Source organism: Furipterus horrens, unplaced genomic scaffold (assembly GCF_987537825.1).
Source record: "Furipterus horrens unplaced genomic scaffold, mFurHor1.1.pri manual_scaffold_13, whole genome shotgun sequence".
In the NCBI taxonomy this organism is placed as follows: domain Eukaryota; kingdom Metazoa; phylum Chordata; class Mammalia; order Chiroptera; family Furipteridae; genus Furipterus; species Furipterus horrens.
In genome coordinates, this window is record NW_028327183.1 from 45,919,461 (window position 1) to 45,947,123 (window position 27,663).

A 27,663-nucleotide genomic window follows, 5' to 3' on the forward strand; every position below is an offset into this window, starting at 1 on the left:
TACCCAAGATAAAACCAAGAGAGTTGGAGAAGGGGGTGAGGTAACCAGTATCAAGAACCCCAAGGGAAGTCCTGAGAGAAGGAGGAGGCGGGGGCCAGGAACCCCCTCCAGAGGTCACTGAGCTGAGACCACCCCAAAGAACCCCCAGATGGCAAAGGGGCAGAAGGGTGAGGACTGAGTAGGCCCCAGGTGGGCAGAGGCTACTGAGAGGAGAGAGAGAACCCCTCTCCTGGCTCCCCCGTCCTGTGCTGCATTGGCTGCCAGCTTGGAGTGTGGTTGAGGTCCTTGCCGGGAAGAAGAGGGATGGGAAGAGGGGCTGGCTCAGTCCACCTGAGCCAAGCTTGTTGCTGGCTGGAAGTGGCTCTTGGGTTGGGTGGTGTCCTCATCCGGGTAGAGACAGAGCAGTGAAGGGCCCAGGCCTGTAGGGGAAGATACACAGTAAACCAGGAGGAATTATCACCCCAGCCCGTCTGCCCTTCTTGACAATTAAAAGTGGGTGATGGGGTAGGCACACCTGGTTTCAAACAGCAACGAAATCTTGGACAAGTTCTGCTCTCTGAGCCTTGGGCATCCAGGATATTTAGAACAGTAACTAAGGAGCCTGGAGCCAGACTCTGCCTGAGTTGAATCCAAGCTCCACTATTTACTTGCTGTGTGACCTGGGGTGGGTGACTTTACCTCTCTCTGCCCCAGTTACTGCATCTGTAAAATGGGCTAATGACAGTGCCTCTCTCCCAGAACTGCTGTGAGGAGTCAATCAGTGAAGTGCTTTGAACAATAACTAGTGCTGTTGCTACCTGGAAAACAGAGATACTTATAGCTACCTCATTTATTGAGCACCTACTATGTGCCAGGCACTGGGGACACAGCAGTGAACAGGGAGGATGAAACTCCATGACCTCGTGGAGCTGGCATTCAGTTAGGGGAGTCAATTAGGTCATGTACATAAATTTAGCACAAAGCTTGGCAGAGTGAATGTTAGCTAAATGTTAGCTCTTCATTTACAAATGTCCACTGAGGATCTGCTCTGTGCCCAGCTGCTGACCAGCCTGCTCCCACCTCCCACAGCAGAGTGCAGCAGTGACCAAGACAGGCCTGGCTCCTGACCTCACAGGGCTCACACGCCCAGGGAGAAGAGAGGCAATAATCAAACAACCACACAAACACCTATGTAAATATGGTCCGTGATGAGTGTTAGGAGCCCTGAGTTTAGGAAGTTAAGGAGGGCTTCATGGAATGAGTAATATTTGATCAGAGATCTAAAGGATGCAGTCAGTAGACAAAGAATATATGGAAAAGCATGTCAGGTACATGGATCAGCATAGGCAAAGGCCCTGAGGCAGCCTCCTCAAGGAAAATGATTTCAAAGTCATTGCAATGCCCTACAGAGGCCCTATGTAATCTGCCCTACGCCGCTCTCCCCACCTTTCTCTGCTTTAGCCACATTGACCTTGTTTTTTCCTAAATAAGACAGATACACTCCCTCTACCCCAGGACCTTTGTATTTGCTGTTCTCTCCCCCTGGAATGCTCGTCCCTCAGAAATTGCCATGGCTCACTCCCTCACTCCTTCAGGTCTTCGCTCAGATGCCACCTTCTCAATGAGACCACCATGCCTCAGCATACTTACAGCTGAAATCGCCCCACCCCAGAATTCCCTTTCCCTTTATGCAGTATTTTTTCCAGTAGTGTTTTTCGTCTCTTGCCCTCTTTCCTGTCTGTTTCTTTGTTCTTGACTGTCTGCCTCACTAGACTGTCAGCTCTGCACGGGCAGGGATTTCTCCGTGTTTTGGTCACAGTTGTGTCTCCAGCTCCTAGGACAGTGTCTGGCATGTACTGTATGCCCTATATCTATTTGTTACACAGGTAAAGGACAGAATGAATCAAGACTGACTGTGGCTGAAACAGGACGTGAAGCAGGGCGTGGTCTGAGATGAGACAGCAGTCACACCCCAGAGCTTTGAGTCCGAGGTGAGGAGCCTGGTCAGTCTCGGAAGAGCAGAGGCAGGCCAGGGTCATGCCTGGGGGTTTCAGGCAGAGCTACGGCTGCTGCCAGTTGTGCTGGGAGACCGTGACAACAGTAACACGGACAAGAGAGCGGTTTGCCCCGCGCCCTGCGGAGCGGCTGCGGAAGCAGCCTGGCGCCTGGGCAGGCTTCTCTCTCGCTCGCTCTTTCTTTTTTACTATTTAGGGGTGAAGTGTCTTTTTTAAAATGTATTTGTTTATTTATTTAAAGAGGGAGCGGAAGGGAGGGAGGAAGGGAGGGAGAGAAATATTGAACAGTTGCTTCTTGCATGCACCCCAAGCCTGCACTGAAACCACAGCCCAGGCATGTGCCCTGACTGGGAGTCAAACCGGTGACCCTTTGCTCTGTGGGATGACGCCCAACCCACTGAGCCCCACCAGGCCGGGCAAAGCAGGTATTTCTTGAGCATTTACTATAAAATAGGCCTCGTGCTAAGCTCTTTCTGTGCAACATCTTCACGGGTCCTCAAACATCTCCTTAAGGTAAGAACTATTACAACAGGTCCTCATGGACGCAGTGGGCTGGGCTGGACTGGGGGAAACAGAGGTGGGACTCAGCCCCAAAGCGTAATCAGATGCAGATTTCAGGAGAGCTAGGCTCGGGGCTGGGCCCAGCTTCCATGCCTCCCTCAGTGCCTCTTTCCCCCCACAGTGCCCCTGAAAGGAGGGAGGGGCTGCACAGTTCCACCAAGGTCACATCTGGGTACTGACAGCTCCCCACCACCTTCAGGATTGTTCCACCCAGGGGAAGGGGCACCCAGGGCCTCTGCATACTCACTGAGGGGCTCATTCAGTTGCAGGTGGGTGCTGGGATCCTGCTGGCTCACTGGGGCCGGTCCTCCTGTCAGAAGGAGACTCTGTAGGGCAGAGACAAAGCCAACACTATCATCATCATGATCACCATCATCACCATCATGATCGATATCCAAGGAGGCAGGGTGGCGCAGTGGTTAAGGGCACTGTGGGGTTCAGTGGCTGCTTATCCGCTGTGTGACTGGGTGAGTCACTGCCCCAGACACCTTCCGCATGTGCCTGCAGAGCCTCGTTCTCCCATCTTCTGTGCCCAGCAGGCTGGGTGTGGACCCCGTCCCCGTGAGACCTTGCTCTGAGTGGTCCTGTCGGGTTCATGCCGTGGGACATGCCAGCAGGTGGGAAGAAGAAGAGGAGGCGTGTTTGATCTTCTAGCTGCTGGGTTGTCCTGGGCTGGCTATGTCCCTCCACAGAAGGTTTCAGTTCTTACGAGGTCGACCCTCCTGTCTCCAAGATCTGGTGACCGTCCCTTGTCCTGTGCCTTCAGGGATGGTGCCAGCTCCCCGCCCTGCAGGCCCCGGGTACTGTGCCAGCCCTTGTTGATTGTTGTCCACACCTTTGCCAACAGTCCCGTTGTTCAGTTCCCCTCAACACCCCATTTCATCATGCTTTCTTCTGCCCAGACTCTGATACAGTTGCCTAAACTCTCATGAGTACATGAGGATGATGATGATGATGATGATGATATCATCATCATCATCCAAGAATGGTCATTGGCATTGAACAATTCAGTCACATGAGGAATTAGTGCAGTCAGCATGTGGCACATGGTAGGCACTCATAAATACAAGCTATTGATATTATCAATCACTCCTCTCATGTTCAAACAGTCCTGCTGGGTAAGGAACCAGAGAGCTCTTCTATGGGCAATAGGGAACCATAGAAGGTCCTGGGGGCAGGTCTTGTGGAAGTTACACAGTCAGGGCTGGCTTTTAGAAAGGGTGTTCTGGTTGCTGCCATGCAGAATTGGCAGCCAGGGCAAGACTGGAGGCAGGGAGACCGCGGGGGGTGGGGGGAGGGGTGCTGCTTTAGTTTGGTTGTGTTTATACCTCCCCCCTATCTACAGCCCGCTGAGGATCAGTGAAGGGCCTGGTTTCACGTGCTTCTTGTGGCAGTCCTGTGAGATGTAACCATCCCAATTTCCAGATGAGGAAACTGAGGCTCAGCGTGGTGACATCACCTGCCCAAGGTCTCAGCTACTCGGTGGCTGACCTGGACTTGAACCCAGGTCAGTCTCACTCTGGCGTCTGTACTCTTAACACCACACCAACCATCCAAGGCCAAGGCCTGTTCCAGGCTGCCCAGGGGAGCAGAGGAGATTCCTGCAGATACCAACCCTGTCACTTCCTCCCTTCCCTGCTCAATTTTCTTTCTTCTAAGCGCTTCCTACCAACTTACATAAGTATGCAATGCCCTTTCACACCCATTCCCTGGCTAGAATATCAAGGTCCTAGCTTCAAAACGACCTCACTTATAACTGGAAGCTAATGAATGAAGTAAGTTAATGAGAAAAATAGAACCAGAGACATGGAAACATGGACTGATAACTGGAGGAGGGAAGGAGGGGAGGGAATGGTGGAAGGAAGGGGAAGGGATTAGTCAAAGAACATGTATGAATGACCATGGACGATGGAGAGGGGATTGACTGTGGGCAAGAGAGGTGGGCTGGGTGGAGGGAGGGAAAAGGGGGGAAAAAATCCCTGACCACTGTAATAGAATAAACAATAAAAAGTAAAGTAGAGAGCGCTGACTGCTGTGGCTCAGTGGATTCAGCGTCAGCCTGCAAGCCAAGTGTCGCTGGTTCGATTCCCAGTCAGGGCACATGACTGGATTGCACGTCAGGTCCCCAGTTGGGGGCGCGAGTGAAAAGCAACCACACAGTGATGTTTCTCTCCCTCTCTTTCTCCTTTCCCCTCTCTCTAAAAATAAAATAAATAAACAAATAAATAAGTTATTTTTTAAAAAATAGTAGAGAAAAAGAACAAAAACGTCCTAGCTTCAGCCGGATCGCTGACGTCCCATGTGACCGCCAGCCAGCCCCGTGCCCTCCGGTTCTCCCCCCCACAGAACAGCAAGCGTAAGCCTGCTGGGTTCCGAGGGCCAGAGAACCCCCCGAATCTCTACACATACCAGGCTGAGAGGAGGCAGGAGGAAGTGTTCAGGTTCTTGGCTGGGGGACCGTTTGGGGGGTCTCACGCCCAGCAGCTCCACCCCCTCGTCCCCGTCCTCCGAGCTCTGGGCCAGGGTCCTAGAGCAAAACAGATAATAATCTCAGAACACAGCACACACGGGCAGGGGGGCACCCGTGTGAGTGAATGACGAGCAGCCATTCACCACCCCCAAGCATCTGTGTGTCTCCTCATCCATCCACCCATCCATCTTGTCATCCATCCATCCACCCACCAGTCCACCTTCCCATTCATCTACCCAATGATCCACTGCCCACCCACCCACCCAGCCATCCAATCTCCATCCATCTTTCCTTCCATTCGTCCATGTTTCTGTCCATCCACGCACTCACCCACTTGCCGTCCATACATCATCTATCCATCCCGCAACCTGCTGTATTCATTAATGTCCTCCCTCCTCCATTTAACACGTCTTTATTTTTAATTTCTTTTTGATTGTTGTTCTATGACAGTTGTCCCAATTTTCACCCTGTTGCTCTTCACTGCCCCCTAAAAAGTCTTTATTAGGCACCCAATCTGGGGGCCTCAGAGAATACTGAGCTCTATGCATAACAGCCTCGTAAGGATAGTAAAGAGACCACTCTGGAGACTAAATGGGCACCTGCCCGCCAGCTGGAGAGCAAGAACTTAAGTATTAGGAAGCTAACATCTTTGGAAGAGGGACAAGGACCCTCTGAAACTATATGCAACACATGTGTCTCCGCGTGTGTGTAAACTTTCTTGGGAAAGAGTCCATAGCATTCAACAGATTCTCAAAGGTATCAGGAAATGTAGCTCTAGACTGTTTCCCTGACATTGTGGCAATGTCCTCTCAACGATGACAAGAACGGTCACAAGGCCGGACATAAATATGTTCCAAAGGAGAGGGCCCTGGTTGACCGGGGGGACTTAGGTAAACAGTGAGAACAAAGGGAGGGCCCAAACGTGCCATGTGCGGGGCATGAGGTCGGCGGAGGAGGGATGATGAAGGCTGAGGCTGGAGTAGGAGGAGGAGCCAGACAGGGGGTCAGGGGCCCTCTTGATACTCCCTTCCCATCCATCCCCCCTCTGGCAGTGGCTCACCTCTTCCGAGCCCCAGCCATGGTTGGGGCTGAGGGGTCCCCTCTGGAAGGGCTGGAGCAGCTCAGCCGGGGGTCACTCCCCCAGCGCGGCAGCAGGGAGGGCTCGGGAGGTGGGGGTGGCAGGCCGTGGAAGCTCCGTGCGCGGGGCCGGGGCGCAGCCCCCGGAGGCCTGTGGTGGGTTCGGGGCAGGTGCTCACTGGAGCTGAGCTGGAAGTCGTCATCCATGGAGATGTAGGGGGCCAGCATTTCCAGATCCAGGGCATCGACGTCCTGCGGAGGGCAGGAGGGAGTTGGGAGCATGAGCCTTGGCCTTGGGTGGGCCTGGGCTAGCATCCGTCCCAGCTCCAGCACTGCTGAGTTGTGTGCCTAAGTTCTGAGCTTCGGTTTTCTCATCTGTAAAGTGGGTACAAGGACTCTTTGGTAACCAGTCACCAACACGGCCCCCAAGGATCCTGTCCTCTTGGTACTCACACCCAGGACGGTCCCCGACTACAGAGACTAGGGCTGGCCGGGCATTGATGAGATGTTGGTGTGTGACTTCCAACATTAGGCTACAAAGACACCATGACTTTTGTTCTCTCTCTCTCTCTCTCTCTCTCTCTCTCTCTCTCTCTCTCTCTCTCTCTCGGATCACTTGCTCTTGGGGAAGCCATCTGTGAGCAGCCGTATGGAGAGGTCCACATGGCAAGAAGCAGATCTCTTGTCAAAGGCCAAGTTAGTGACCTTGAAAGTGAATCCTCTAGTCCCAGGCAAGCCTTCAGATGACTGAAGCCCTGGATGACATCTTGACTGCAACCCCATGAGAGACTCTGAGTGAAAGCAACCCAGCTACGTGGCTCCCAGACCCCTGAGCCTCAGAAATTATGTGAGGTAATACATGATTGCTATTTCTTAAAAATATATATTTTATTCTGCAAGCCAAGTGTTGCTGGTTCGATTCCCAGTCAGGGCACATGACTAGGTTGCATGTCAGGTCCCCAGTTGGGGGCGCGTGAGAGGCAACCACACAGTGATGTTTCTCTCCCTCTCTCTAAAAATAAATAAACAAATAATTATTTTAAAAAAAAATTGCTAACCTTTAAAAAATATATATATATATATATATATATATATAACTTATTTACTTATATTTAGAGAGAGAGGGAGGGAGGGAGAAGGAGAGGGAGAGAATCATCAATGTGTGGTTGCCTCTCCTGTACCCCTAACTGGGGACCTGGCCCACAACCCAGGCATGAGCCCTGACTAGGAACTGAACCAGTGACCCTCTGGTTTGCAGGCTGGTGCTCAATCCACTGAGCCTCAGCAGCCAGGGCTGATTGCTGTTTTAACTTTCTCAGTTTTAAGGTACTTTGTTATCCAGAAATAGCTTACAAATAAGATTTTGGTATCGTGGGGTGCTGCTGTTAGCAAAAGCCCACTGCCCAGAAGAGCCTGGTAGAGGAAGCCTAGATTACCTTGAACAAACTATTAGGCGAAATCCAAACTGAGTGAAGCCTGCCAGGGGGAGCTCACAGGGAAGTGAGGAACAGGTTCATGGGAAACGGAGGAAAGGGGATTCCTGGTGGGCAGCGGCTGAAGGTTTAGCTACACTGCCCTCTGCCGTTGTGTGGAAAGCAGGCAATGTGACTAGTGAGCTGGTGAGCTAGCTAAGGAGACTTCTAGCCAGATTGTCAAAGAGCCTGCCTGATTTCTTCTTGCTGCTTGGAGTGAAAGGCAAGAGGAGAGAGGAGCTAAGGGAAGACATGTTAAACATGAAGGAGCAGGGACTCAAAAGTCTTGAGGATTCTCAGCCTCCCTGTGTCCTGAAGAATTAACTGTACCCCCAAAGAGGTCCGGCCCTTCTTCTGGCTCCTGGGACGTAACACCTTCACCCCTGGAACTTCCTGAGTGACAGGCATGCCTTTGCTGTTCACGGTGGGCCCCTTGGGCCATGCCTGATAGTTTCTGCTAAGATGACTCAGGACGGGGGCTGGCTCTGCCCGAAAGATCAACCACGTGACTGATTAGAGGGTTGGGGCTTTGGGCCATATGACATCAGCCTGACCTCCCAAGAAAGTGTGAGTCTTGCGCGAGGAAGAGATGCTGATCAAGTTAAACTACACGGGCAATAGCTCAGTCAGTAATGCTTACATCACGAAACCTTAATAACAGCTTTGGACACCAACGCTGGAGTGAGCTTACTGGAGGGGCAATACTCCATGGACAAGCTGCCACACATCAAGGTCAGGAGGGTAGCACCTCCCTGGGGACATGGAAGCTTTGCATCTGGGACCCTCCCGGTCCCAGATTCCACCCTCTACATCTGGTCTTCGGGTTATAATATTCTTTTGTTATAATACAACTGTAATAATAAGTATGGCACTTTCCTAAGTTCTATGACTAATTCTAGAAATATATTAAACTTGAGGGAGTCTGTGGAAATCTCTGATTTTTAACCCAGCTTGTGTGACGTGAGGGTGGCCCTGAGAACCCCTGAACTTGGGCAGACTTGGCAGTCTGGGGCTCTGTGTCTCTCCCTTTGGGTTTAGCTGACTCTGGGGACTCCCCGGATGGCAAATGATGCTAAAATTAAGAAATGGTTTCTGAGCAGAGAGGGGTGCTCTCAGAAGAACATGGCCTGAAGAGGAGGCCAGGGTGTGACTGTAAAATTCCTTGTTCAGACCTCAGAAAGATCAAAGGTGGTGCCTAACCGTCTCCTTCAGTCGAGACAAAAGCCTCTAGAGTTCAGGGATTATGCCTCAGAGATCTTCTCAAACCACAGGGCTTCTGTGAAATATCAGGGCACTGTCACTCAGCCATCTCGGCAGAAGCACAAGGTAGACAAGGATATATCTCAGTGATATTCATGGATATGACTTTTGCTTAACGGTGTGAACTCCGAAGAGATTCATGTAAGACCCACAAAATTTTTTTAAGAAAATTATACGAGTAGAAACATGGCTCATTTGGACTGAAAGGGACAGAGATGATACAAAATGAAGAGAGACCTTGGACCACCACAGTCCTATAAGGAGGAAGCCAGTTACGAAAACCACTCATCTGGGAATACATGTCACATTTTATGAAAAAGGAAGGATGACTGAGAGTGAGGAGCCGAGAGCCCAGAGCCATTAAGAAAAACTCCTGGGAAGTACAGTAGTCCCTCTATATTGTGATTCACTTATCGCGGGATTTTTAAAAATATTACATTTAATTATTTATCGCGGATTTTTCGCTATATCGTGGGATTTTGCGGTAATGTATATGTATGTTGTTAAAGTTACGTACGTTTAAGAGTGTAGAATATGTTTAAGAACATAAGTAGTGTTTATAAAAGTGTGGGAAAGGTTAGTAAGGGAGTGGGAAAGGTTAATAAGGTACTGGGAATGATTTATAAGTGTGTGGGAAGGGTTTATAAAGCCTTAAAATATATATAAATACTAAAATAAGTGTAAGGTTCCTTCTTCGCAGATTTTCACCTATTGCTGGGGGAGTGGGGTGTGTGTGTCTAGAACGTAATACCCGTGATAAGTGAGGGAATACTGTAGTAGAAATGAGTTCCGATCAAGGAACATTTGGTATTTGCCCAACTGGATTTCTTTTTTCTTTTTAATTTTTTTAAAATTGTTGTTCTATTACAGTGGTCCCATTTTCCCCCCGTGGCTGTCCCCTGCCCCGCCCACCACCTCTCCCACAGTCAGTCCCCAACCTGTGGTCCGTGTCCATGGGTCACTTGTACTAGTTCCTTGGCCCAACTGGATTTCAAAACTGCTGTGGGCCAGTGACACCTCTGTGTTCTCCTTTCACTTTTTTGGACATGCCTACATATGGCCGTTATTCTCTGCCCCTCCCACCGTGTGGGTGGCAGATAATTTTTCTCTTCAATTCACAGGCCAACAGATTGAGATGTACTGTATTTGAGGAACTTCACCACACCCAGATCTGATTTGGGGGAGGAGATTCTGGAATTCAGGCCGATACTGCAATGGGAAGCGACTTTGTAATGGAGCGCCCATGACCCTTGCATTTTGGTATTCACACCTGTACGTGGCTGCCTTTCACGTGTATTTAGGGTTGGTCGGTCTGACTAATACAATACAGCGGAAGTGTTGGTATGTCACTTCTAAGATTAGAGTATCAAAGACAGACAGCATCTTCTGCCTGCGACTCACGCTGTCTCTTGGATTATTTGCCCTGGGGCGATGCAGCTGGCATGTTGTGAGGACAGGTAAGCAGCCTTTATAGAGGCCCCTGCGGTGAGGAACCCAGGCCTCCAGCCACAGCCAGTGAGGGACTGGGTCCCACCAACCACCACATGCGTGAGTTTGGAAGCGAGTCCTCTGTAGCCCCAGATGACTGTAGCCTTGACTGGGAGGTTGGCTTCAGCCTCATGAGAAAGTCTGAGCAAAAACAATTGAGCAAAGCTGCTCCCAGATTCCTGATTCTCAGAAACTGTGTAACATAATAAACGTGAGTTGTTTTAAGGTGTTAGGGTTTGGGGTAATTTGTTATGCAGCAATAAGTAATTAATACATCATGCCGCTATTATTTATCTGTCCACTCAACCAATCATCCAAATGTGATCCATCCATTTATCATCCATCTAATGAACCAATGGTCTGTCTATCCAACTACCCATCCAAACATGGCCTTCATCCATCCATCTATCCCAACATCTGTCTGAACAGCACCCATCCATCAATCCACCATCACCCACCTGCTGAATACAATGGTCCGTCTATCTGTCCATCCACTCATCCTTCTAACCATCTCACTTATCTCTGAAGCCCACATTAGTCAGCGCTCATGCCAGCCCTTACCTGAGCTATATCTAGATCTGTCTCAACTGCCTCAAGGTCTTTCCCAGAGGCCAAGACTTTCTGTGCATTTTCCATGTCCCCAAGTAGTTCATCTGGGAGATCAGCCTGTGAGGAGACAGAGTAGAGACTTAAGGAAACCTTGAGCCTGGGAGATGTCAAGAGTAAGGCAGTCTAGACATCTGAGCTCAGCGGTAGAAGCAAGTCAAATGTCAAACAGCTGGATACCAAGGGCGTCAAACAGCAAATGCAAATGAGTTCTAAATGTAGCTGTTCAGAGTGCCCGCATACAGATCAATACAAAAAACATCAAAGGTTTGAAAGACCAGAGCCTGAGGCCAAGACATTCAGGCCCTCTGCGGTCAAAGGTCTTGGAGTCTGGGGGGCAAACATGCAGAGTCCAGCTATCCAACGGGTAGAGAATGAGATAAAAGATTACAGCCTAGTTCTCTGGTGGAGAGAAGGCATTTGGGGGGCATAGGAAAGTCAGCCCAGGAATATGGACCCCAGAGTCAAAGGTTAGACTGTCTGGACTCTTATGTAAAAATAGTCACCGCTGTGGTCTATTGAACACCTACTAGGTGTCAGGCTCCTACTAAGGTCTTCCCATGAATAACCTCATTGAATCCTTACAATAATCAATGAGGCGGCTATTTGCTACTATCCTAACTTTATGGGTGAAGAAACTGAGGCTCCACTTGTCCAGGGTAATGCAACTGGTAATGGCAGATTCAGGGTGTGAATGTAGATCTGTGTAATTTAAGACATTAGATGTTCTTGACTCATGGAGGTCAAAGTTCAGAGAGCCTGGGTGCTTGGCCACAAGCCAGGAAGGGGCTCACCCATGCCAATTTCAAATATCCCAGGTTTTGGTCCAGATCATAGTTGAACAGTTTAGAATCTAGCTCTTAAAGGAACACCAGGCCCTGTCTCACACCAGCCTTCCCACTACGCAGAGACGCTGAGGCCCAGAGGACAGCAAGGGGCCAGTCAAAGGGAAAAGTAGCCTGGATCCTGAGGGCTCAGTGTGAGCGACGGCTTACCGGAAGGGGGCTCTGGGGACGCCAGGTGACTGGGGGTGCGCTGGGGGTGGCGGCTACTGAAGTCCCATCTAGGATAGGTGCCAGGAGGCGACGGAGGTCAGGGCTACAGAAACGGCGGGGATCAGCGGCCAGGGTGGCCTCGCTCAGGGCAGGGGGGTGCAGGAAGGCCAGGATCCGGGGACCAGAGGCGTCTGCAGGACACACTGAGATGAGAACACAGGATGGTCACCCAGGGTGAGGGGCAGAGCCCGCCACACCAGCCCCAGGGAGCACTGCCGACACCTTCCGCAACCGACCAGGATGAACGCTATTCACAGCGCTGGGGCGTTGACCCTTAAAGACCCCTGCTGGGCCAGGTGCTGTCCCTCTGGTTGTCAGATTATGGCCAGTCCCTGGAGATGTCTATGGGAGGGGACAACATGGGGAGTGGGCCCACAGTAGGCTTGAGATACTAGCAATTGCCCAGAGGTGGGGAAATACTGTATTTCAATATTTAAAATCGACATGGCTGGAGCAGGGCACATGACTGACCCGATTCTCCAGCAGCACAGAACAGCATTTGGCCACTCAGCTGTGGGGGGCTTGAATGCTAGGAGACAAGACTGGCCCAAGGCCCTCAAGGAGGGTCCAAAGTCCCTGCAGGTCAAGAAGTGGCTGAAGCCAGTTCTGAGCCAGAAAAGGAAGGGATACCATTGACTCCAGCAATAGCTTGGAGAAGGTGAGTCCTTGAAGAACACATAGGGAGGGAAGCTCATCTAGGATTGGGGGGAGACCAGGGAGGGCCGGGGTAAAGAGGTAGTAAGGAACGCAATTTGGGGGGGGGGGGGTCAAGGTTACTGGAAGCCAAAGAGAAGTGAGGGGGAGAAGGGAACAAACTGAAGGATGGGGGCAATGGGAGCCACAGCAGGATTTGGAGCAAGAGCAACAAGACTGAAACAATCATCTCAGGGACCCAGGAGAAGAGGGAGGGCAGAAGAGAGGAGAGCACTCTGGGCAGATGAAACTGCATGTGCAAAGGCCCTGAGGCACGGAAGATCTGGCACGTTCCAAGAGGTCCAAGGGAGATGCTGTGGTTCACAGTGAGTAAGAGAAGGAAGGAAGCTGGAGACACGGGGTGAGCCAGGTTGAGGCCCTTAGGCTTTCTCCTAAGCATCCTGGGGACACAACCCCTCCCGGCCCCAGCCCTGCCCCATACCAAGTCTGTTCCCAGGATTAGGGCTATCCTTCTGAGAGGGGATGGCCCGCTGAACGGGTCTGCGAGAGTGTCGCTCCGTTTGCTCCAGGGATAGCACCACTCCAGTCTCTTCCACCCGGCTGGGGTACAGGGCAGAAAGGGGAGTGGGAGTCAGGGAGGGTCCTTGGCCCCACCCAAGCAGCCCCCTCCGATGATGGCTTGTCATAAGAGGCAACCCCATCCAGGGGCAGGAGGACATCGTGAAGAAAATAATTGGCCACATTTACTTGGTTCTTTTAAGAATTTAATTTTTCTTTCATGCTTGTATTATAATAGCATTTAAAATAAAATTAAATATGTCTTCCCAAGCTCCCTCTGTGGAAGGAAAGACAGAAAAAGAGTTGGCATTTAGTACAGTTTGGGTAGAGAGGCTGGAGGGGGTTGGGGACTGAGGCTCAGAGAAGGGGGAGAGTAAAAGGTATAAAAACTAAATATTCCCTTTATAGATATTTACTCATAAACATATTTATAAAAATGTATTAATGAAGAACATATATTTAACATTCCTATGTTACCAAATATGAAGAATCAATAGGGATATATTTTAATGAGTAAGATTTTATTGCTGAAGATTCTATTCATAGACATCCAAGGGAATGGATTTATAAATACATCCTTCATCTGTGTCCCCCATGTCTCCCCTCCCCACCGTCCCGAACTGCAGAGACAATCCAAATGTTCCCTGAGCAAATTGGCTTTTGGAGAATTGGTCTAGGGTTGAGGACCAGGCCCTCATTTGCATCTCATTTGCATAACATTCTCCAGCATAGAAGGTGGGAGGTCCTCCTGTCAGCTCTTAGAGAAGTTATGATCCTTTACCACCCTTACTAATCCCCTTCTGGGCTGAAAAATCCCAATTTAGACGGGACCAAGGCCACCCCATCCCCTTTGAAAAACACAAGCATGCACAGTGCACATACACACTTAGTACACACTGGCACAAACGGCAACACTCACATATATATATATACGCCCATGCATATACACGGATGGACAAGTGCACATGTTCCATAATTTTGGGCTGCCGCACGGAGTTCACTCATTCGTTCATTCCACAAGCATTTCCCAGACCATCAGTACTGCTAACCAGCTAAGAGCAAGGGCTCTGCAGCCAGTGCAGCCTGGGTTCAAATCCCAGCTCTGCCACTTATGAGTTGTGTGACCTTGGCCATGTGGCTGAACCCCTCTGGGCCTCATTTTCCTCTTCTGTAAAGAAGGAATAATAACAGTATCTCCTCCCCAGGTTGCCATGAGGCTTAAGTGAGTTAATATATGTACAAGGGGAAGGAGGTGGAATCTACAAAGTACAAGCACCTGAACACACACCAACACCCACACAGCCGCACACTATACAGTATGTACACAGCACTAAGCATGATTAATATCATATGCTCCTCAATTCATGGTTACTAAGTAAACTCCTATCATTCCTCATCCATTTTGTGCCAGTAAAACTGAAATCTCCAGGCCTGCTCTTTGCTTAGAGTACAAAAAAATGAAATCCCAGGGCCTGGCCATAAAAAGGCAAATCTTTATAATGAATAAAAGGAGTTTCCAGAAGAGATGGAGGCAGGTGCCCCCTCTCTCTCTCTGTAAGTTACTCAAAGACTGATTTGAAAAGGTGTTGAAGTGAGAATATTCAAAAGGTGATCAGTTTAGAAAGACGTGTATGTGTGAATACTCCTGTTACCACCTTCTGTTTTCTAACAGAATCTCTCCTTGATTAAAAAGACTTGGGAAAATTCCTAGGACTTTAGAAATTGGTGGCATGTCCTAGAAGGTAATCTTCAGAGAAAAGCTATACTTATCTGTTTTGTCTTGTTTTGTTGCTGTTTTTTAAAAAATAGATTTTATTTATTTACTTTTAGAGAGAGGGGGAAGGGAGGGAGAAAGAGGGGGAGAGAATCATCAATGTGTGACAGATACATGGATCAGTTGCCTCTTGCACACCATCAGCTGGAGGCCTGGCCCACAACTCAGGCATGTGCCCTGACTGGGAATCGAACCAGTGACCTTCTGGTTTGCAGGCCGGCACTCCATCCACTGAGCCACACCAGCCAGGGCAATTCTCTCTGTTTTATGTGATAATTTGTTTTCATCACCATGTTGTTATGGTGGGAAACTTCTAAGCTACACAGTGGGGTGGGGGCTGTGGTTTACCATTACACTTCCATTTGAATGGCTAAAATGAAACCAAACAAGAGAAAATATAAAATGCTGTCAGAGATACAGCTGGAGCCTTCATACACTGCTGATGGGAACGCAGCATTTACAGCCACTTGGGAAAAATAGTTGGGTAGTTTCTTATGAAGTTGAATATACACTGACCGTATGACCCATTCATTCCACTCCTAAGTGTTTACAGAAGGGAAAGGAAAACATATGGTTCACAAAGTCCTGGATGAGAATGTTTACAGTAGCTTTTTTCATAATCACCCAAAATAGGAAACAGCCCAAATGTCCTCCAACTGGTGAATGGATAAACAAGCTGGGGTCCAGTCAGATTCAAACCACAGAGTCAAACCACAGAATACTACTCAGCTTTAAAAAGGAACTAGGCATACACACCACAACATAAATTTTAAGTACATTATACTAAGTCAAAGAAGCCAGGCTCCAAAGGCTACATATTGTAGAATTCCGTGTACATGACAATGTGGAAAAGGCAACATTCTAGAGCCAGAGAACAGATCAGCGGTTGCCAGGGGCTGCGGTGTGACTCACTATGAGAGAATCTTGGGGGTGATGAAACTATTCTATAGCTTGACTGTGGTAGTGGTTACACAATTCCATGCATCTGTCAAAACGCATAGAACCATATACCAAAAGGAATGATTTTTCTTAAGTAAATTACACCTCGACATTTTTAAAAAGCAAAACAACTCCCCATGAATCTCATAGATTTCTCATTTTAAGTTGAATATAGACCTTTTAATTTAAATTCACAGCATACACACCAATTAAATTCATATGTACATGCAGACCCATGTATGTGTTCAGTCACACACGTTCCATACACATGTATGCATGTACACTCTCACACACAGCTACACAATATACATACACACTTGTGCAGGCACACATACACATACACACACACCTATGCACACACATGCAGACCAGACCAGGTACACAGTCACTCCACCCCCTCCCACTTACCTGATCAGGAAGTGGACGCAGATGATACTCTCAGACTGGGGGCCCCGGCCCCCTGACACCACTGTGGCCTGGGTCTGGGTCCACAGGTAGCCACCACTCCGTGCCAGGAAGCGATACCGCCCCGTTACTGCCTGTCCCTTGCTCAGCACTGAGGAGGGGGACGGGGAGGGCTCAGGGCCACCGAAGGGGTGATTGGGAAGAGAAGGCTCTGGGGGCAAAAGGGGTGAGGCACGAAGGGGCCAGGGGACCGGGCAGCAGGGAGCTAGCTGGAATTGGCTAGGGCCCCGCAGCGGAGGCTCAGGCCCAGGGAAACAGAACTGGAACACATACGGGTGTGGATGCTCTGGCCGACTGCATCCGAGTCCAGCGCGTGGATGTACTCGTAAGCAGAACAGCCAATCAGATCATCAGGGCTGTAGCCAGCGACTTCAGCAATCCTGGGGGTGAGTACAGTGGAGCCTGGTCAGTCCAACGGGGTGAGGTGAAGGGTGGGTGGGGGCAGAGGCGGATTTAACGGCGGTGGCGCACCGGGCGCTCACCCTGGGCCCCGAGTTCTGAAGGGCCGCGCAAAACCCCAATTTTACCCTTTTTTCTAATGACACCAAGTTTGGTTTCATATGTGCAATTTTAATTACGTACAAGGTTACAATCGGCGGTGAAACCTGATAGTATGTTTATATTCGCTTATTTTCATCACATCATTGCTGCGCTGCACAGGCCCCGCGGTGGCGCTACCGCCGCTCGGAGCAATAGAACCGTAGTTGCTACCTCGTACTTACAAAGGTTCTCCTGCGGTGCAGACTTACCACACACGCAAATACGCAGGGGTGTACATTAGTTTGTGGGTATGTACTTGTTTCATTTACGGTTTTAAAAATAGTTTTCTGTGCATATAAATATTTTTATTTTCCCTGTCTCTCTCTTTTTTTTTAAGGGGTCCAATATCTTCTTCTGCGCCCGGGGCCTCAACCGACCTTAATCCGCCTCTGGGTGGAGGGAAGGGGGATGGGAACCCAGGAACCAAGCCAGCAAGACAGACAGAGACAGGGTTGTAATTGAGAGAAAGGGAGAGAATAAGAAATAGAAAAAGAGTGTGGTAGGCTGAATAATGACCCCCAAAGGTGTCCTGTCCTAATCCCTGAACCTGTGAATATGTGAGCTTACACGGCAAAAGGAACTTTGCAAGTGTGATTAAGTGAAGGATCTTGAGATGGGGAGATTCCTAAATTATCTGTGTGGACCCAATGTAGTCACAGGCGTTCTTATGATTGGGAGGCAGGAGATCAGAGTGAGAATAGGAGATGTGGTGATGGAGGAAGATGCTGGAGTGATGTGCTTTGAAGATGGAGAAAGGGGCCACAAGCCAAGGAATGCAGGATGTCTTCAGAAGCTGGAAACAGATTCTTCCTTGGAGCCTCCAGTAGGAACACAGCCCTTGATTTTAGCTCCACGAGACTCGTTTCAGACTTTTCACCTCCAGAACTCTGAGGTAAGGAATTTGTGTTGTTGGGAGACACTGTGTTCATGGTACTGTTAGAGAAGCCACAGGAAACTGATACAGTGGGAGGGGGAGGAAATGGACGAGCGAAGAAAAGAAAGGGTAAAGTAAGAACGTCAAAGAAATGGGAGAGGGGGAGAGAAAGGAAGAAAGAAAAAGCACAAAAAGAAAGATCAGAAAGAATGAATAGAAATAAAAAGTAATAATGGTGATAATGATTTTAGAAATATACACATTTGTAGTGCTTTGTACCAGGCAGCTCCCTGAGTGCTCAGAACAGCCGCTCACAGCGGGTTCTGTCCCAATTCCGGTTCCGTAAGGACAGACGAGGGAAGTGTGGCACAGAGAGGTAAAATCACTTGCCCAAAGCCACACGGCCAGGATTTAAACCCAAGCAGTCTGAACCCAGAGTCGCCATTCCTCAGTGCAACTCCAAGGCAAGGGAAAGAGGGAAGATGCAGAAAAATGAAAGGGGGGAGGAAGGAAATGAAGAGCAGAGGGAAGACAGGGAAAGAAAAAAAGAGAACAAGAAAGACAGAGTGAGAATTAATAATGAGTGTTTGTTATTACGGCACTGTTTTGCATGAACTGACTCGTTTTCAGAAAGCAGCAGGACAGGGAGGGAGACACAAAGAGAAAGACTAAAAGACAGAGAGGCAGGGAGAATCAAAGCTAAAAAGACCCACAGAGAAGTCAGTGAACTTGGGCAGAAAGGAAGAGGAGGAGCTGCGTGGTGCCGGTGGCTGGGCAGCTGGGCCCCTGCCCACCTCTCATCACAGTAGGTGAACTTCATGTCCAGGCTGTGGCGGCTGAGGAAGGCCCCCCGGCCCAGCGGGGGCTCCAGGCTGCCCGGGTGAGGGATGGCTTCACAGATGAGCACCAGGCATTGCAGAGGGAGCTCGGAGTTGGGGCTCCTGGTTGGGGAAGTCTGTGCGGGGGGCTTGTAGACCCTCATGTGTCCAGAGCAGTGTAGGACCTGGTGGGGGAGGGGCGAGGCATGACGCACAAGGGCCTAGGGAAACGGTGGAGCTGGGAGGTATGTCTCTGGGCCCCACAGGGAGCTGAGAAGAAGAAATCCCAGAGGACTGCATGGACCCAGCTCAGAGAGCTCTGAGGATCCCCAGCCCCCACCCCACAGACCCAACCTAAAGAGGTTCTGGAGATCTCCAGATTTCAAGGCTCAAGCAGGTCTGAGGACCCCATATATAAACCCCATGGAGGCCCCTGGACTCCAAAACACTGTACGAATTTCTGGACTCAGGCCTTACTCCAGACCTGGCCCTGCCCACCTTCCAGGTGGCCGCCTTGAGGTTGAGGGTTCGCCCGCGGCTGGTGAGGGTGCTCTTCATGCGCAAGGAGAAGCACCGCTCTGTGGGGGCCTCCAGCTTCTTTCTGGACAGGCCTGGGGAGGGCCATGGTGGGAGGCAGGGGGAGAAGCAGGTTACTGGGGCAGCTTCGGATAGGGCCCAGTTCCCTCTAGCATCCAGGGTACTAAAGCGTCCCCAGACTCATCCCCAAAATTGAGACCTGGACCCAGAGAGGGTCTCCCCCAGGGTAGGGTGTGCCCCTTCAGGACCCACCTCTCCCCCAGGGCAGAGCCACATTCTCCTCTTCCCATTTTATTTTCAATCCAATATTCCAAAGGAAGAAGAGGTATGCTGAGGGCAGGAAAAAGCCTCAGTTTCCGTAATTTGGGGAAGAGGGCCTCCAGGGAACTCACTCTGCTGGGGGGTCAGGGCATCCTGAAGCTCCTCTTGGTCACAGGGATGGATGAAATCAAAGATACTGTGTCCAATGAGCTCAAGCTGTCAGGGAGGGAAGCAGGGGGGTGTCTGGGAGGGAAAGCAGTTTACCGTGGCCTCTGGCCCATCTCTTCCTTCCCAGTTTCAACACCTAGCCCTGATTCAGGAGCCTGGGTTATGTCACCCATCTCCCCATTCATCCATTCATTCATTCACTCATTCATTCATTCATTTCTCCAGCATACTATTAGTCAGGCCCTCATCTGGATGATATGGACACAGCAGTGACCCCAAAGACAAAGTCCCTGCCTCTCAGAGCTTACTGGACAGTGAGCGAAGATAGCCAATAAACAAAACAAAACACATATTTATAAAATAATATAACAGAATGATGAAGAAAAGTGAAGCAGGATAAGGTGATGACATGAAGGGACGCTATTTTAGAGGCAGTAGTCAGGGACAGTTGCATTGAGGAGGAGACATTTAAACAAATTGCTGAACAAAGCCAGTGAGGTGGCCATGTGGCTCTCTGGAGTAGAGTAGACCAGGAAACAGAACGGCAAGAGCAAAGGCCCTGAGGTGAGACCCCATTCAAATCCCACCTGTTTGGCAAGCCAAAGACCCAACTCCCTTTTTCAATTTAGGCAATAAACCTGGTGCTGGCAGCAGGGGACACAGACGAAAGGGGACCCATATGGCTCACCATCCAGGGGTGATGGTGACCAAGGGAAGGGTGAGAACTCCCTCTTCTGACACCTCTTGTTGTGGGATTCGAATCCTGACTCGGCCACTTTCTAGCTTTGGGACTGTGGGACATTCACCTCCCTGAGCCCAGGAGCTCAAGCTGAAGGACAAACTGGTACTCGGAGTGAGGTAACGAGGCAGGGAAGAGGAACAGGTGTAACTTGGAGCCCATTTAGGAAAATAATGGTAACTCTCTCCCAGGGTTTGCTGTAAGGATTGGCTGGAATTAGTTCCACTTCCAGAGGGTCTCTTGTTTGTCTTCCACCCTCAGCACCCCCTACTCCTACTCTTCTCCCTCCCGAGGCCCTGCACCCACCTCCTTAGGGTCTCCCTGTGCAGCACCTGGAGGAATCTTTCTGAAATATAAACCTGATTCTACCTCTCCAACATGACCTCTCCTCTGCTTAAAATCCTTCCATGGCTCCCCAGTGCCCTGAAGATAAACCTTCTAATCTGGACCTAATTCTCTGGCCCCTGCTGGCCTCTCTAGCCTTTTCCTCTCTCACTTTCTCCCATTGTAGTTTGAACCTAACCAGGATCAATGTCTTTATTTTCCCAAAACGCTGTTTTATCTCACCTCTGGGTCTTTGCATATTCTGTTCCCTCAGTTATTCCTAACCTTTGCTGGTCCCATTTATTCTCCATCCCTTCTGACTGGCTAGGTCCTTCAGGTTTCAGCTCAGAAGTCTTCTCCTCCTGGAAACCCTTGATTCCCCCCAAGTTGGATCCAGTATCCTATCCACCCCCCTCTGGCTTGCACAGCCCCCCTTGGCCGCCCCATCCAAGCCCTGAGCATCCTGAGTGCTCCTGTCTGGTGACCCAGCTGTCTCCCTCTGTACTGTGAACCTGTAAAGGCAGGGCTAAGGCGTTTCTGGCCACCTCCGTATCCCAGCATCCCCTGCATGGACTAGGCACAAAACAGGCAGCTCTTCTCACCTGACTGAGGCCCAGGTGTTTGCTGACATTCTCCGACAGGTAAGCCATGTCTCCCTCAGAAGTAAGCACCATGACGAAACCCTCCAGGGCCTTCAGGTAGCAGGCATCCAGTTGTTCGCCCCCTGTGCCCACCTGGTTCCACTCCCCTGGTGTCCAGACCGGGGTGGGTGGGGCATCTCCAGTCAGCCGTGGGCCCCACCGGCCAGCTCCCCTCTGCCTCCCTCACTCAGAGGAAATTACAGGTTCTCGCAGGTGGGGGAAACACATCCCAGTGGCTTGGAATCCCAAGGAAGAGGGCAGGGCCACCAAGGACTGGACTTCTCAGGGAGCAGGGCCTCACAGGAAGACAGAATTCTAGGGCAGCAGGGGTCTCCCAAGGGACTAGAACTCTTAGGAGGACAGAATTCTAAGGGGATGAGATTCCCAGTGGTCAACATTCTAAGGGGCCAGGGCTTAGGGGGAGTCAGAACTCCGAAGGGGGTCAGGTCCCCCAGGGGTTCAGAATTCTTGGGGCATGACCTTCCAGATGGGCAAAATTCTAAAGAGGCAGAGACTCCTAGGTGACAGAATTCTAAGGGGACAGAGCCTCCCAGAGAAGTAAAATACTTCAGGTCAGAAGTTTGACAGGATGACTCTACTTTTGACATAATATAATCTTTCGAAGGGTCCTGGGATTCCAAGGCGCTGGCGCGCGCGCGTGTGTGCGTGTGTGTGTGAAAGGCTCCTGCGTAGTGGAATTCTAACTGGTGGGAATTCGAAGGGCTGGCTACTTAAGAGGACAAGAAATAGAACTAGGGAGCTGGGGAAGGGGAGGGGGACTTCCTCAAGTCCTTAAAAATTGGGCAGAGAAGCCTCCCAGGGATATTTATTATAATGGGACCAGGTCTAGCCGAGATGGTCTCCCGGGGGACCAAACACTTAAGGGTTGAGGGGCTTTTAAGGATTTAGCCGGCCTCCAACTCCAAGAATTCTAAGGGGGCGGGGCTTCCCAGGGGTGACCTCCTAAGGGGCGGGGCCTCACAAGTGATAGACGTCTAAGGGGGCGGCCTCCGACTGCTCAGAATTCTAGCGGGGCGTGGCCTCACCAGGGAAGGGGATTCCAGGGAGGCTGGGGCTCCGCAGAGAAGCCGTCAGGGGGCGGAGCCTAGTCGGGACAAGAATTCCCAGAGGAGGGGCCTCCCCCGAGTGTAGCTTCCCGAGGGCGGGACCTCGCCAAGGTGGGAATTCCCAGGAGCCGGGCTCACCTGCGGCGCAGAGGCGGTGCATGCGCAGGTAGCTGATCGTAAGGCGCATGATGGAGGCCTTGTCCAGGTGGGCGCTGACCCCGCGCGCGAAGGGCAGCGTGTGCGCCAGCTGATAGAGCACCTCGGTCTCCTGGCTGCGCCGGCTTCGAGCCGCATCCCGAGATTTCTCCTTGCGGAGTTCGGTGCTTGACCTGCGGGCATGGGCAGCGTTCACTGGTGGCCTTTCGGGAAGGCAAAGTGGTGGACGGGACAAACACGTGGGACGCTGCTGCCACATGGGACCTGGGCTCGCTGTAAGGCCCCGGCGAGTTCCTGGAGCTCTCTGGGCCCTGGAAGGGTTATATTCTGGAGTTGCTCATAGCCTTGGGTTTTATGTCTCTGCGCCAGCCCATGGTGCCCTCCTGTGCCTTACAGGGCTGCTCTGTCCCCTCCCTGATTTATCTGCCATTTATTCCCCGGCTTGGGACGCCTGGGGGACAGGGAGGCCTCTTGCTGGGAGGGGACTGGCCGAGCTGGCTCGCAGCCAGGAAAGGGAAGGAGCGTGAAGATGCCCGTAGCCTCCCAGACCCTCTGCTCTACAGCCTCCCAGAATCCCCTCTCCTGACCTGCCTGCCCCCTTCTCAACTCAGCTGAGTCCTCAGAATCTTGGAGCATAGATCTCAAAGTCCAAGGGCCCACCAACAGGGCCCCACCAGGGTCACACAGCAAAGCAACCACCGGGGGTTCTGTCCAGCCAACAGCTAAACACTGACCCCTGCCCTTTAATCCACTTCAGAGGTCTGAATTCTTCGAGTGCAGTTGGGGGTAGAAGGATGAGTATCTTTTTGTCAGAAACATATGTCATTTACTCAGCTTTTATAATTATGTCAGTCCTTATGCCATGTGTGTAATACATGAACCCACTTCGAGCTCAGACAACCCTAGGAGGAGAAGTAATTACCCCACTGAACAGATATGGAAACCGAGGCACAGCATTTTCTCATAAGCGCGAAACCATGGTTTGAACACTTCTGTTTTCTCTGTCTCCCTGGCTCTGGGTTTATATTGGTGCTTCTCCCTGTTTCTGCAACTGTCTGAAAAGTCAAACTCCAAGCCTGTCTGAATCTGAACTCTGTAGATTTTGAAGAAGAAAAAAAGTATTACATATAGCATATATAATCTTACCTATATTTATACTATTTATAAAACCATTAGTAATAAGCAGCTATGATTTGCTAAGCATTTATGTGTCTGGCACTGTACCAAGTACCCGGCCTGTGTGTACTTAGTCAGTTCTAGGAGAGCTCTGGTGAAGGAGGCAGTTAAGCCTCCATTTCACAACGGGGAAACTGAGGATCTGAAAGGTGAAGAACTCAGGCAGTGAGGTTCCAAAGCCTTCCTACTTCTAATTCCTGCCTTGTGACCCACTGCATGGAAGCAGGACTTGAGGTGGGGAGGCTGTCCCTTCCTAGAAACCAGAGGCCACTTCTGGGGGTGGCATCAACCTCCACGCACAGACATGACAGGGAGTGGGGAGAAGACTGTCCTGTCTGTGGAGGAAAGACACCTCAGGCTGGGTCGGGGGTGGAGGGAGCCATTGACAGATCACCCCATCTCTTCCCTTCTGGCTGGTGAGGGGTGCAGGGGCCTCCAGTCCTGCTCTGCCCAGAGGACATTCCGTCCTGTCCTGTTCTGGTTCTGTTCCAGCCCTGTTTGTCATCCTGCCCAGAGGGTGGGGGTGGGAGGGCCTCACGGAGCTGGAGGCCTGGGCTGAGGGAACAGGGAGTGGGAACAGGAGTGGGGGTGGGGCGGGCCCCCACCTCCCAGGCAGCTGGGCTTTGTAATCTTCTCTGTGGCAGACTTCTCCCTCCATAGGAGGAGCCAGCTGGTGGCTGCTGCAGACCCTCCTCCCAGCCCCCAGCCTGTTCGCTGACAGGAAGTGTGGGCCTCCCATGGGCTTCACCAACGCCAAGGTCTCTGGCCTTTCCCATTAAAAAGAGTGGAGGGCTAGTTCCTCTGGTTCAGGGTTCCAGTCTTGACCCCATTACTAATTAGCTGTGTGCCTTTGGACAAGTTGCACAGCTCCCCTAAGCAAAACAACACCTACCTCACGGAGTTGCTTGAAAGATTAAATGAGTTAATATATATCAAGGGCTGAGAAGAGGACTGGCAATTGGTTAGTGCTCTCTATATTAAGTCCCCCTTTGCCTGCATCAGGGATGGAAGGTGTGGGAGCCCCTTGGGCACTGGAGAAACTGGGGGTTCGCTGGCAATTCCCTGGTGTGGTGTATGTGCAGTTACCTACGTGACTTTTGCACAAGCGATTTGGTAAAAAGGTTAAGTATCAGTGATGGCAATGACAATGACAGCCTTGGTGTACTGAACACTCATGGAGCTACAGACCCCATTAAGTTCTTTCAACAAAGCTGTGAAGCAGGCAAAGTGACCTCCCTGTGACAGTGGCATCAGGAGCCCAGGGAACCCAGCTGCTAATCCCAGACCCTCCACCAATACCCAGCCACGCTCAAGGCATCTCAGTCTGGCCTTGTAGTTACGAGTGTTTGCCCCATTTTCGTGAAGAGGAAGCAGATCCAGGGAGGTGATGGAACTTGCCTGAGGCCACACAGCTTTTAGCAGCAGCCAAATTAAAAGCCAGATCTGTCTGTTTCTGCCCAGAGCTCTGTCTGAGTTGAATAGGGTTTATTGCATACCAATGGGCTGTCCTGCTCCCAAAGAGCCGCTCCCTCCCTGCTCTTCAACTTGATGTGGTGTGGCGGAGGGGAGGCATGATGATATTTTTCCAGGATATGAAACTGAGCCTCAGAGAGGCAGTCACTGGCACAAGGCCACACAGCCAGGAAGCGGGTGAGCCGGGATTTGAACCCTGACTTTAGGGGCCTGTGCTTTTAAATCGCATGCTTTGGCAGGTGTGCCCAGCCAAGGGAACCCTGCCCTGTCCCGCCTTTGCCCAGTGGCCTCAGTACCTTCCCTTTGTACCACCCTCACTGCCTCCGGATTTCCCCAGCTGGACAGTCTCCCCAGCTGGCCCCATGCCCAGCCCTGGTCCAGCCCCCTGGCACTCTGCCCAGCTCGGGACGTGCAGCTGGAACCCTGCCACCCTTCCTCTGTTCCAGCAGAGAACAGGGGGTGGGGCCAGGGCCTGGAGGCCCCAGGGTGAGGCCTGAAAATGGGGACTGGAGCCCGGTACCCCTCCAACCAGGAGAAGGAAAAGACCACTTCTTCCCTGTCCTGAAGAACTGGCCACCCACAAGCAAAGGCCCAGAGAAAGTGGGGAGACCCTGGCTCACATTCAGGGCTGCTCCTGAGCCTCTCTTCTGATACCAAACTGGGTACTGGGGGTCTTGCAGAAAGTGTAGAGGACTTGGTGGGGGGGCTTAGGCTGTATCTGGGGCAGGGACCCTCTCGGCACTGCTCAGAGGTGATCTGAGAGACCAGAGTCAGGTTTGGATTTGAGAAAGGATTTGAAGTGTGGGCTGGGAGGAGTCTCTCTGCTCCCCAACTTGCTCATTCCCAAGGTCATGGTAATGCACTGGGTGCTCAAGGTTACCTGTCTTCCTTGGTAACCCTCTCACCTGGGCTCTGGGAGAAGATAGAACTTATGGGGCAGTGAGCCCATCAGGAACTTCCCAAGATCATCACTGATCAGTGTGGGATGGCAGGAAGCCCAAGCTGGAAGAAAGGAAGGGGGCGAGGGGACATGGAGAACCCACTCACCATCGCCCAGGCCCCCTTTGGCCCAAGTGCCATCCTAGGGGTGGGGGAGGGGATGGAGCGTAGCCAGGATCTGGGTGTGAGTTAGCAAGTGGTGTGCGGTGCTGGGATGACACTACAGGAAAAGACTGGCCTTGGGTGGGGATGGGAGAGCACCCCTACTCAGCCAAGAGGGGCCCCCATCCACCCAGGAGGGGGGTCTGGGAGGGGTTGGGCTGGAGCTGGCCCAGAAGGGATGGGATGGAGTTCCCTGGTGGGCCCAGAGCCAGAGACTGGAATAGATTGCGGGGAGGGGTATGGCTTGTGGGGTGTGTGAAAAACAGGGGTGTGTGGACAGATCCAATCAGAACCTGGGAAGCCAGGGAGGAGAGAAGGGGGTGAGGCTTCCTAGACACCTCAGATTGGACAGGGGAAACCAAGGCCCTGGGACATTTTCTGGGGTCCCCATGCAAACATGGCCAGATAGGACCCTTGGCAGGAAACCTAGAGCACAGGTTCCCTCCTGCCCCAGCACATCTGCACCTGCTGGGAGCTGAACACAGAGAGCCCCCTCTGCCCAGGATGGCCCCGCTGCTCACTGCGGCAAGGGTGCCCCTAATATGGTTTGCACTGAATCAGGCACAGCACCCTCCTTTGGGTCTTCCTCAAAAGGCTTGGTGCCCCCACCCCCATGGTTACAAGGACTGGGTGGGGTGGCATTGGGATATAAGGCCCTAGACTTTGGCAAGTGGGTCAGGCTGTTGCCCTGTCATTGAAGGGGGGGTCACCCTACCTTTCGAAAGGATACAAAAAGGCCTCTGAGGAGGGTCCCAGGTAGCTTTTGAAAGGCGACTCCCCACCCACCCTGCCCGTGTATTTCTAGGAATCCCAAGTTTGGGATACTGTGTCCGAAAAGGTCCAATGAAAGGAGATCTCTCTTCTCTTGAACTCAGGAGATGACTCCCCATTTCAAGGGACTCCCTATATCTGGGAAGACTCAATCTGGGTGTATCCCTTAGGATCCCAGGGGTCTGGTGACAAAGAACAACCTCAATTTTGAGGTTTCAGAGGCCAGAAGCGTCAAGGTGTGGAGGGAGAATGCCTCCCGGAGAAGCCCAGGAGCCGCTCAAAGTCAAGAACCCTAATTCCATAGCGACGCCGAGTTTCACCCCTAACCAGGAGGGGAAGCGAATCCGGAGCAGCAAGAAATCGGGGATCACGACTCTGAAGTCGCTCTTGGCAAGAGAGGCGGGGCAGCCGGGGACTTGGGGAAACCCCGCACCCCTGCAGCGCCCTAGGGTGGAGGGTGGGGCAGGGACGTGCCTCCAACCGCCCGTTCTGGGGCCTCCTTGGCTTGCACCCACGCAACCCCACCCGGATCAGGGGTCCCTAGAAGGAGAGCCCCCCAACTTTTAATTATTCCTGCCCCTGAACCCCAGTACCTTGCGCGCTGCAGCCCCAGCGCCATGCCTCGCGCGTCGCGGCTCGGGAGC

General features: G+C 51.5%; 1 protein-coding gene across 2 annotated transcripts; it reads right to left on the reverse strand.

Annotated features, from left to right (window-relative positions):
- Nucleotides 1–27,663, reverse strand: HIF3A (hypoxia inducible factor 3 subunit alpha). 2 transcript variants are annotated; one of them, XM_090259664.1, is made up of 15 exons: nt 27,613–27,663; nt 22,481–22,671; nt 21,237–21,382; nt 19,535–19,619; nt 19,104–19,216; nt 18,582–18,790; nt 16,647–16,753; nt 16,317–16,464; nt 13,119–13,237; nt 11,924–12,114; nt 10,884–10,988; nt 6,086–6,354; nt 4,965–5,082; nt 2,803–2,881; nt 1–419 (listed from the first exon to the last, which is right to left on the reverse strand). In XM_090259664.1, exons 1-15 carry the CDS (start codon nt 27,636–27,638, stop codon nt 322–324), a joined length of 2,004 nt encoding a protein of 667 aa, XP_090115790.1. In that variant the 5' UTR covers nt 27,639–27,663; the 3' UTR covers nt 1–321. The 2 variants fall into 2 exon arrangements, with proteins under 2 accessions (XP_090115790.1, XP_090115789.1); XM_090259663.1 differs by lacking the exon at nt 27,613–27,663 and having other exon boundaries at nt 22,481–22,757.

What these genes read in the sequence shown, in the direction of transcription:
- HIF3A (XM_090259663.1), bottom strand. Translation starts at nt 22,757, where the DNA reads ATGTGGCAGCAGCGTCCCACGTGTTTGTCCCGTCCACCACTTTGCCTT. An exon ending in TAATCCTGGGAACAGACTTG is followed by an intron (nt 12,115 to 13,118) that starts GTATGGGGCAGG and finishes TGTGTCCTGCAG; the next exon opens with ACGCCTCTGGTCCCCGGATC. An exon ending in GCAACTGAATGAGCCCCTCA is followed by an intron (nt 420 to 2,802) that starts GTGAGTATGCAG and finishes CTTCCCCTACAG; the next exon opens with GCCTGGGCCCTTCACTGCTC.